General features: G+C 39.3%; 1 protein-coding gene across 1 annotated transcript; it reads right to left on the bottom strand.

Annotated features, from left to right (window-relative positions):
• Positions 1-2,215: 2,215 nt before the first annotated feature.
• ESM1 (endothelial cell specific molecule 1) lies at positions 2,216-10,863 on the bottom strand. Its single transcript, XM_014887045.2, has 3 exons — positions 10,252-10,863; positions 6,268-6,423; positions 2,216-4,187 (listed from the first exon to the last, which is right to left on the bottom strand). The coding sequence occupies exons 1-3, from the start codon at positions 10,574-10,576 to the stop codon at positions 4,087-4,089; spliced, it is 582 nt and encodes a 193-aa protein (XP_014742531.1). The 5' UTR covers positions 10,577-10,863; the 3' UTR covers positions 2,216-4,086.
• Between the last annotated feature and the right edge of the window lie 756 nt (positions 10,864-11,619).

Below are 11,619 nucleotides of genomic sequence, written 5' to 3'. Positions count from 1 at the left end.
TAGAATACCAAAGATAAGCTCATGCATAATCAACTGTTGCTCTTAATTTCAGTTGAGGTTTTACTTGACAGCTTTCAAAAGTAGGAAGGGAGCAAGCACATGAATCTGAGGTGCAACCACTTTGGAAGCACAGTGAATGGGAGGGGATCAGGGAGGATTAGGAGCACCATGTACTAATAAAGTTAAGGAAATCTCTGTCTTTTTCTTCATCCAAACACAAGTTTGTTTGTTTACACAGAGCATTTTGCAGGACCAGGAAGGCAGCTCAGGGGACATGGATCCCCACTGGCGCCTGCAGAAAAGCCAGGCTGTCCAGGCGTGGGTGCCACACAAGCACCCAGCCATGACTGAGGTACTCAGCACACGTACAGGGGTTACTGGCAGCTGCTGCAAAAAAGAGGGGAAGGTATACTTCAGCATTCGGATCTTGCCATTTTAACACCTATTTGATTGCTAAACTCACCCGTCCTGAAATAATTAAGCCAAATAGTTGAGTTGTGCATGGTCTCTGGCCACCCAAAAAGTAGATGCTACCACTTTCGGAAGAGAAAAAAAGCCTGAACATACCAGTTTGTTAGCCCCAGTTTCCTTGGACACTCACAAACCCTAGTGAAAACCACCTTAAGGTGAATCAAAATGAGGATCATGCTGTCTGTGAAGTTATCAGTCCAATTTGTGGCATTCCTATTTTTGACAGACACAACAGGAACAGGAAATATTTACCAATTTTGCAGGTGTCAGGAAATATTTTCAAAGTGCTGCTGTGACCTGACAGTCCATTTAAATTGATAGCAAGCGTGTGCAGAGGTGATAATAAATATATTTTAATTAAAAATATATAATTTGGTGTGTTTGTTCCAATATCTGTGTCCTAGCAGGTCAGAGTGGCAAGTTCATATAGTTAATCATACTATGGTGATTAGGCAGTGATAAATCTCGCAATACAAGTGTGAATGTTTTATATAATTAAATCATACATTAGAGTACATTAAAGATGTTTCTCACAGTTGATGTTGATAAGACTTTTTCATTAAAAGTCGAATTACACTGGAAAAACATTTCTTACATATTATTTGAATTGTGGATGAAATATATCTGAATATATTTCAGACTTCTTTATTCTATGTATTTTAGACAATGCTCTAAAACATTTGATTATATACTGTTTGAATTGTAATGGTGTCTGCAACACCCTATAATAAAGACTATTATAGAGACTGCATTAAAGCACAGTTGTTATCAGTGTCATCCCACATTAAGTAAAAAATGAGAGTCATTGCATATATTACATAGCTTACAGTTCGGTAGCTGAGAAAGTAACAGCTACATTCCAGAGGTGAGGCCTATTTGCCAAACATGTTCACACTGTAATTAATTTATGACCCCCTAAAAACAAACTAAATATTAATGACAGGACCACATTCTGTGATGAATCATCTCATGGCTTTTACTTCAGGAGTAGTAGTGGATTTTTCAGCTTAACAGTTGGACTCAAGCAATCTTTTCCAACCTAAACAATTCTACTATTTTATGGTTCTATGACAATTTGCATTTTTTCTTATCCTGGTGTAGTCCCATTGTCACTGGTAGCAACAGATAAATGTTTCAATGGATAAAGGATAAAAGGATGAAGTACTGTAATTTCATCCTGAAATCTGTTCTATGTACAACAAACTGTCACTGAAGCAGCTGAAGAGACAAAAGCATTTTATAAATTGACGAAAAAGAGGAAAAATCATCCAAAAATGTTTTCAAGGCATGTCTCTCCATCTCCTTCTTTCTCCTGACTTTGTTGTGGATTTTTTCTGGATTCACGGGTTACTCCTTTATGATAAATGAAAGAATATCAAGGAGTTGCAGGCTTTGCTTCAGAGCTAAATAGTCCCTGGCGTGATGATGGTGAGACCAACAAGAAAAGACAACTTCCAAATCCTTCCTGTACTGGGATTGGCCAAAGAGTGGCTGTTCCAAGTAGGCAGCTAGGATCCAGCCACCTTGTTTTGAAGATGAAAGTGGTTGGAATAGTGTGGAACAAGTCTTTCTGTACATGGGACACCATTCATTTTCTGCAATCGTGAACAGTCCCAGCAATTTGCTGAAATAGATGCAGACATCGTGAAACTGTTCCTGTGGAGCAAAAGTGTATCTGCATGCCCCATGGCTGTACCATCACCAGCAGGCTTACTCTGCCATTAATAGACACAATAGACAGTGATACTTTCAGTTGTTTTTTTTTTATTGAACAATAATAATATTACACTCTTTAAACGAATTGACTTATTAGATTTACATTCAAGAACTCGTAATGTCATTTATGACACTGTTGCAAAATATTAATAATGTATGCAGTATTTACTACATTCTTTAAATATTTCTCATCAGTCTGCTGGAAGACCGTAGTTTGATCCTGCTCTCACTGAAATCAAGAAAAAATTACTTTTGATATCAGTAGATTAGAATCAATTCACTTGCTAGTAAATAGCCCAAGATAACATTATTCCCTCTCAGACCCTAACATTCAATACAGGTTAAAATGTGGTATTATGCTAGTTTGAGATTTATGTTTGTATGTCTCCAATTATCATGGCAAGAAAATCTGTACATTCATCCTAACATTTGGAATGTCTACTTCCATCAGCATCCTCTTGTTGCAGATCAGCATGATTCTGCTTTCTCAGGTGACCTGCTTTCACAGATGTTGATTTCGGACCTCTTTAAGGACATTCGAGTTTCTGCTGTTCATAGTTTTAAAAATATGCTTTCAGATCCTGAACTAAATTATGGCTGCTGTATTGTATGTTCCCTCTTTCACTGCAGCCATTGTCCAAGCTCAGATTGATTTCAAAGGAAATGTTAAAATCAAGCCACATTTACAATGAGAGTGCTTTAAAAGGCTGTTCCTAAAGTCATGGCATCCAGGTTCACTCTAACATCAATTTTCATTATCTGTGGATCTGGTTGTTTTAGGACATATTAGCAAGCCCTTCTCAGTGGTGATTTTTGACTTACACATATGTCATCCAGCTTAGACTGAATGAAGGACTGCCTGTTTCTGAAACACGCTAACACAGAGTTTTTCTCCTGGCTGAAATGGGACCACTTGCTCATGCAATTGAGAAACAAAGGACTGGGTACCAAAATACTGTAGTCTGTGGCTGCACTATGACTTGCTGAGGGTCCAAGTCTTCCCTGGATCAAATAAACTCCCTCTGAGTTGCATCTGGGCCATAGCCAGCAGTGAAGATGGAAAGCATGAAAGTCCCTTTGTTGGCCTCTCATCACTCTTTCCAAAGAAATGCATATATTGCCTTAATTACACCAACTAGCTGGTTTATAGAAACATACATATTTAAATAATGATAAGCAGCTTATTTTTTTCAGATCCCCTTCTACAAATCGGTAGAATTTACCAATCTGCTGTTTCTCTGTACAAAATCTAACCTTAGAAATTCAACTAAATACAATATATGTCTGCAGTGTGTTGCCTAAGTTATTCACAATGTATAAACTGAAGTGCTGGGTGTTTTCTCTCTGAAGAAAGGCATATTTATCTCTGAGGAATTGTCACCAAGCTTCCAAAAACTAGAAAATTGTTAACAACTAATGTTGGTTTATTTAATTTACACTGTCGTGCTTTTGTTGTTATTATTGTTATTGAAAAGGGGTGCTCCTTCCATCTGAGGTGTTTCTTATGTGTTTTTCTTTCATGATGGTTCCACATCAATAGTATCAATCACCCAAACCGTCCCCTTCATTCAGTGAGTTTTTTCAGCCTCAGGCTGGCAAGACTCAGCCTCTGGCATTATTTAAATGATCATGTTGGGTTTTCAGTATTACTATACATTCAAAAATCCACAATACATTTCTCTGTTCAAATACTTATAAAAACAAATATCAAAAGTCATATACACTGTACAGTCTATTTTTAAGTAAACATTTTTCTCATTGAAAACGGGTCACATTTGAGCTTCAGAGATTACATATTCATACATTATAGATCTACTTTGTTCTTAAAGTGTGTTGTTGCATATTCAATAATCTGTGAGAAATTAATTCACTTGAAAGTCTTACAAGTGTAAGTAAATATCAGCGAGGATTTAGCCATTTCATTACTGGAGAGCGAATAACTTTCTCTTTAACAAATTCCTCTTTTACAGAATTTCCATCCCCTGATGCCATGTCATTGTCTGGAAAAAAAAAATACAACACAAAAATAAAGGTGGATTTCATGAATGTGAGAGCTTTAAAATATTGTCCTGCAGCAATGCCCCTGGTTTTAGGAATACTTTGGAAAATCCTTAACTGACATGTTTGCAGAAAACTCACTAAATTATCTACAATTACCTAGTTGGAAATTTTCTACCAAATTAAGGCATAAGTCATATCTGTTTTCTAATGTTTTAGGCATAAGGCTGATTAGAGTTCAGTTTCCAGTTCTGACTGTAACACTCACTCCAGTGTGACACGGGAGCGAGCACCACATCCTCAATAACTACAGCAGTAAATTAAACTCCCCTGCAGCTCTTCTCTGACTGAGGCCAGCTGGCATGGAATAGCCTGGTGTGTGCCACTAAACTCTCCTACTCTCCAAAAATAGGTAAAAGATATTCAGTTTGTCAACTGGAAACGTCCTGGCTGAGGCTGTCTCCTGAGCTGTGGCTGAGGTTGTTTGGGACAGCTAGCTGGCCTGTGACAAAGTGTGCTGTCCACAGCCCTACTGTTTGACCGTGAAAGGAGTCAAATTGCAATGTACAGGACCATGCTCTGACAACTTTAAGTTTGTTAGGATATATGTAGTCATAGTGGTCTTTATAAAACATACAGCTCAGAAACTTGCCTGTTTAAAACACAAAAGCATTTACAACTGTTTTAATTCACTGAAGATCGTTTAGAAGCTATAGCTACTTTTGAAGATCACTTTTAAATGAAATCCTGTGTGCCCACCCCATGGAGTACTACTTATAGTACAGTGACAGACCTCTGATGACAGAAGCCATTGGGAAACTTTTGCAAGGGTAAAAAACACCATTTGTTTCCATGCAATGAATATGTCATGCTGGCTGGGATAAGTCAAGAAGTTAAACATTGAGGCAGCAGAAAGTTTGGGACCAAAGGCAAGGGAGAAAAGTGGCAGGGGAACTAATGCAAATAGGCTGTCTGGGAAGTTTGGAACATAGGCTAGATACAGAAAAAGCAAGCACCCTCATTATTTTGGCACCCTCAGTAATAAATAGAACAAGGAAAGGCAAAAAAGCACAATCATGTAGAAAAATACAAAAGTATCAGGGCTGATTGATCTTGTAGGAGGTCTTTTTGCAGATTATTTTAAATGTTATATAAGCATATGCTGCAGAAATTTGCTTCAATCTAACTTTCTCTAAGCAGAGAAAGGGAGGAGGATAAATCTTGTATTAAGACAGCAAACTCCATACAGCTTAATATAATATAACAGAAGAAAATTTTTAATTGCACAAACTGCAGTTGGGGAAAAAATTAAATCCAAAGACCTTTAGGTGAAATCTTGTAAAAGATCCCAGTAGACCTACAATTAAATCTCTGATTTTTTTCCTTTTTTTTTACTTCTATGTGTTCGTATTTATTTTGGTTTGTGTTTATATTTAGCGTAAACATCATTCAGTCAAACATACCTCAGTATCATCAGGCAGGAAAAGAACTGGAAAATTTTTAAAGCCACCTACAAAAACTTCAGTGATCTTTCCTTGTTGCATCAAAACCACTCCAGTTTGTCATACTCCTTTTATTTTTATTTTTTAATTTTTATTTTAATTCTGGACAGATATATTAAAAGCTTCAGACATAAGTGTAAATGAAATAACTTATTCCAGAGATACTGTGACAAATGACTACAATAAAACTTTATATAAAACTGTTCACTGACAACTGAAAACATATAAAGCTCTAGCCTCATGGGGAAAATTGTTGTTTTTACTATGTATAAGCTAACAGTGGTAAATGTAATGTAGTGAAATCCTAAACTGACTGATGCAAACCCTAGCACAGCCTCCCACTGCACAGATGAGGTACTGCTAGCACATGCAACAGAGGCAAAGTATTTCAAAGCTTTTCTACGATGTGTCGCAGCTCACCTTGCCACATGTTAACGAAGCTGCCAATAAGAAAAATAAACCTATGTTGTATTATAGGTTTGCACAGCTCCACAAAGGTACCGACCACTCACGCACAGAGTGGTAGTAGATCATGTGCAAGGTGTTTTTTGCTAAAATCAACTGTCCCACAAAGTCTTACCTGTGTGTGAAGATATTTTTCGTCGATTTGGAGGCTTTGAAGCAGACAGCTGAAAAAATGGGAACTTCAAACACTTCCCTGTTACTCTGTCACAGATGCCAGAGGGACAGTTGCAGGTTTTCCTGCATTCCATTCCATAGCTACCATAGGGACACTCTGGAAAAAAAAAAATACAGCAAAGCCATTCTCAATGATCCAAGTTGGCTACTGTCTTAATATGCTGGTCTGCTTGAAAGTGGAAAACCTTTGAATGGAGGTCAGCTAGACCTTAACTACAGGATTCCAACACACTGACTGTTTTTTTACAAGTATTTTCCAGCATTAACAAACCTTGACAAACTTTACATACATGATTTAATTTCCTGTAACTTATTTACAATGTGCTACTGATAATCCTTCTCCGAAACACTCTCAGATTTAAATACACTTTTACATTAAATTACCTTAGTTCAAGGCAATATGACTATATAAGTATATATTATAGAAGCTTTAGTTTAAGGACTAGCATTGAATTTAGAAAGGAAGACGGCTCCAGAAATTCCCTGAATTCACCATGTGGTTCTCTATTATATTGTCTGACTTTCATGGCTGTTGAGATTTAGAGCTGCAATCTGATGCTAGTGCAGGGCTGCTGTGGCCAGGGCCAGCAGTCTGGGTGGAAGATACAGCCTGATCCTGAGGAGCTATCCAGCAAACTCGCCCTGCACCTGGATGCTACTGAGTCCAGAGAATAGCCTCCCACCCAGCACCTTCTCAGGCAGCAAAGTTCTGCCTTCCCGTGGCAGACAGCTCGCCTGCATCTCCAGCCTAAAGAGTGAGTATGCCCTGAAGGGATGGATCCGTGGTACTATGGCAGCTCCCTGGTTATGCTGCATCTGATCACATAATGCCCCAATCCAAACCTCACATCCCTGAGCAAGCTTGCGGAGGAGCACCACAAAGCAGCTGCTGGGATGGGAACAAATGTTTTCTGAAGAAAATTAACTACAGTAGATTTGCCCTGTCCCATAGCCGACACATATCACATGCTGGGTCATGTAACTTCCCAGAGGTTTTAAACTAGGGGCTACAGCCCTTGTCTTCCTCTGCCTTGCTGTTGAACAGGATACTTTCCCAAAACCATTGCTAAGGAGATGGGGACTGGGAAAATCCATATCTAACACATCCTTTCCAAACCCACAAACAGGTGATCAGCCCCAGGAGAGGTTTGAGACATCCCAGGAGAAAGGTCTTTATGTTCAGACTGTCCTTGCCAATCCAAGGTACATGGTCACCTTAAATGGCAAGATCTGGAGAGTTTCTGATTCACCTCCTAAGGGCAGAGGAATGACTGTTCAGGGCTGGGCCAAGGAACCATCTAGCCCAGGCTTTCACAAAACACTTAAGAGAGGTGACCTTATTAAACACAAATGATACCTCTCTCCTAATTTTCCCTCTTCTTTTCAGCTATGGGACCTCCTGATGCAGACATAGTTTCTGTGCATAAAACATCCCACAATAAAATTATACTTTTCAGTTTGTCCCGTCTCCTCTTGATTGAATGCAAACTTTTAGCTTTGCCATACAGTCTAGGCAATATGAAAATCAAGCTAATGCACTATAGTGTAGCAAATATTTTACAATCCTCTGTGTATCAAATGGATATGCTCTTATAAATGAAAAGAGCATATCCAGAAGATATGCTAGCATATCTAGAAGATCAACCAGTTCCCTGAAATGGACTACACAGCAAGTCACTCCAGCATGGAGAATGTTACAGGTCCCCAGCACACTCTCCAAGGACACTTTTTGATCTGCTTTTTTTTTAGCAGATATTTACCACATAAAACAAAAACAAAATCCCACCCAAGTAAAACTGTTCTTGTGTGCACACTCTCCCTGGGAGATGAGCAAAGATCACACACTACATGAAGCATCAATCTGCCTGTTGCAGATGCTCAGCCTGGAGAGGTGGGATGCAAAGCTGTGTACAACAGCACAGAAACAAGTCTGGGCTCAAAGCACTTGGCTCTGTGTGGAATAATCCACACAGATGCAGCCCTTCAGATTTCATTAAACTGAGATCTGAGTAAATTTTTCTTTTAGAAGGTTTTTGTTCAACAGGATCCTGCTCCTAAATAAATTGCAGATAGTTCCCAGTGGTTTAATGGAAGCAAGGGCACAAAAAATATTTTGTTTCCAGCCATAATGACATTGCTATTGATAATAGTAAAATAGTATTGATAATAGTGAAATTATCACAAAAAATTGTTCTGGAATATATACTGCCCATTTTAGAAATAAGAAATTGAAGAACAGAGTGTTCAGATCATTTTTCCAGAACTTCAAAGTAAATTGGTAACAGGAAGCCAGAGAGAATTTAGCCATCCTACATCTGTCAGTTACTACAAACATGGAAGTTATTAAAATGAGTGAGTGACCTGGTATCATAACTGCAAATGGATACATAAAATAACAATAGCTGGCCCCCGAGAGAGATTGTGCTATCTCAGAGCCGAGATGAAGAAAGAAAAAGAATTCAAAATTACATCTATAATATTTAATGGAAATAAATATATGGGGAATAGGAGCTTTAGACACCAATTTACAATTCTAAGTCAAAATATAGCTTTATTAAAATTAACAAGAGTTTTTCCACTGACTGATTGGGGAAAAAACCCAAACATTTTACTTCGCATTTTCTGCAGAAAATCCAAGATTCAGCTCATTCACAGGGTGCTATTGCAAAGAAAATTAAAAGTACACACTAATTCAAAAGAATTGTTAATGGAATTATAGGTAGTATCTTGCACTGTGGTAATTTTTAATAAACTAAAGATCAGTCAATTATCTCAGTAAAATATTTCCCTGGTGAATGCACCAAGGATATAATCTTTATGTGTAACTTCTACTCTTTTGCAATCCAAAACTGTTTAGGTTTTCCCACTCAACCATGCTTATGAGTCTATTCTAAATAAGGCAAATAAGAGTGTGCTGTATGTGTATCAGCCTAAGTGATTTTTGCAGCATCAGGTCCTAAGTCATTACTTTAACTGCGTCTATTAATACTCCTGATATATAACTGCCAAGATATTCCCACTTTTAAGGAAGTTATTCTAAGGCTTATCTGTATCTACTTACTGAAGAGGTACACAAACACAGCAAAACCCACTGCATTCATGCTTTGCAAACTCTCTTTAAAAAACAGTTTATTTTTTAAAAAATTCACCCTACTTCTTACAAATATAGTACCTTTGCATGTTTTAAATATTCCCCTGTTTAAATGGGGTAAGAATAGCTCCTAAATGAAAAATACGATTATAGCCTCTGACTAAAGAAATCAGCATGCAACATACCTGCAAAAAAATGAAAGTAGTGCCTGGCTGCTCATCTCTCAGTCAGCTTCTGTTCTGTTATTGCCACCTTTCAGACAGGAGGGTCTCAGTTTTCCTCTCCTGACCACATCCCTAGGATGACTGAGCACCTCAAAGGCAGGACTAAATTAAACGGGACAAAGTCTCCAGGCACTCAGGCAGTGCTTTCTCTGTCCCCCACACCCCAGAGTGACCACCTGGTCCCTGGGCAGGCAGCTGGCAGTGCCAGAGGGAGCATCACCCCCAGGAGTGTGGAGCTGTGACAGGGACCCTGTGACAAGGTTGGACTTGCAGGATTAAAGCCTTTATATAGAAAGCCAACCACTAAATCAACAGAAAGAAAAGGACTAGTGCCTGAATCTCTAAAGCCTCTCTCAAAAATCTAGTCCCCAAGCACACCCTGGCTGTATTTCCTTACACGTCCCCAGGTGTAAACAGTATCATCACATTAATAAACCTGCCCCACTGCATGTAATGCCTTCTAATGACAGCAGGCATTTTTCCTCTTTTTTCTTGGCTAAAGCATGAGCTGGGAAAATCCCATTTTAGACCTTCCAAGCAAGAGGCAAACTCTGCATATATGTTGCTGTCAAATTACCACAGTGGGTGCATACAAAATGGATATCATTACCTTTGCAGATACCAAATTCATCACCAAAGTCATCCTCCTCAGTGTAAAACTGGCACTTCAGCCCAGGACCACACTTGACACCATCCATACCCGAGACAGTACGATAGCAAGTCTCGCCCAGAGCAGCTGCACACACTCTGCAGCAGCCACAGTCATCCAGCACCGTTCGCTTACAGCGCGCCGTGCTCTTGCACGCGTTACTGTCACAGGGATCGGGACAATCTACTGCGTATTTCGCACTCCAGGCAGCTCCAGCGTGCACGGGCATCAGGAGGAGTGTGAGCAACAGGAAGCCTTTCATGTCTTGCAGGGGTAAATGCTCCATCCCAGAGAGCAGGTCTCAGTGCTCAGCCTGCTGGTGCCTCTTGCCGAGGGAAGCAGCGGTACGGATTCCAAAGTGGTAGCTGCACACATCAGCCTACAAGTTTATGAGCTTTATAAAGTGTGTTGCCCACATGTTGCACCGTCGTCAGCTTCCTCAATCCGGCAGCGCTGCTCCTGCCAGCCTCCCTTGTTTCAGTTTATGAAATCCAGGATGAAGGTTGGATTAGCACTCTGCTGCCATCCAGGAATTGAAAAGCCTGAGCTGATGTAATCTGTTATGTTTAGTTGGTTGTTTTGCATGAGGACTAAAAACTCTCTCACATCCGTTTCAAATGCTCAAGGACGTCTGCCAAGAGTAAAAAAAAAAAAAAAAAAAAAAAAAAGGTAAAAAACAATCAACCCCGAGGAGGTTGCATACCTTCCTGCAGGACAGGGATTGCTCTGACGCTGGGCACACTGCTGACAGGAGACCTTGCTATCACAGCTTGTGTGGCCAGAAGAAAATCACACTGAATCATCTTACTGCTGAAGGAATGATCTTTAATAGAATAAATTTTTGCTATTCTCTTTTAGGGGATGTGGATGGTTATTTTGGGGAATTAAGTGAGATCATGTCATTTAATAGCCAATTCAAGCTCAGATTTTTCAGCAGATTTTTCTGTCTGCATTGAAATAGTACTTTTTAATCAGTATTTAAGTGAAGATTAATTAAACATTTCAGTCAAAGATTACCACTAGAACTAAAATCTGGTCAGACAAAACCCATCGTTTTGTGGAATCGTCCACAGGAAGTTCAGGAGAATGAGCAGTGAGCTGCCCCAGCTTCACTACCAAAGGGGAAATCCCCATCCATCATCAGCACTCTCTGCACAGCATTAACATAGATCCAGGGGGCTGATTCTCCTCCTTTTACACCACTTCTATTCTGACAAACTCTGTGGGATGCTCTGATGTTGCTCTTCAATGAAATCTATGTAAATAAACAGAAAACAAATCTGTTTCCCCTGTCTCCCCTCTTAGACTTTATTTATCCTGTCAGAGCTT

Source organism: Sturnus vulgaris, chromosome Z (genome assembly GCF_052056855.1).
Source record: "Sturnus vulgaris isolate bStuVul1 chromosome Z, bStuVul1.hap1, whole genome shotgun sequence".
Classification (NCBI taxonomy): Eukaryota; Metazoa; Chordata; class Aves; order Passeriformes; family Sturnidae; genus Sturnus; species Sturnus vulgaris.
Note: the sequence above shows the minus strand (reverse complement) of the source record. Positions and strands in the feature narration are given on the sequence as shown.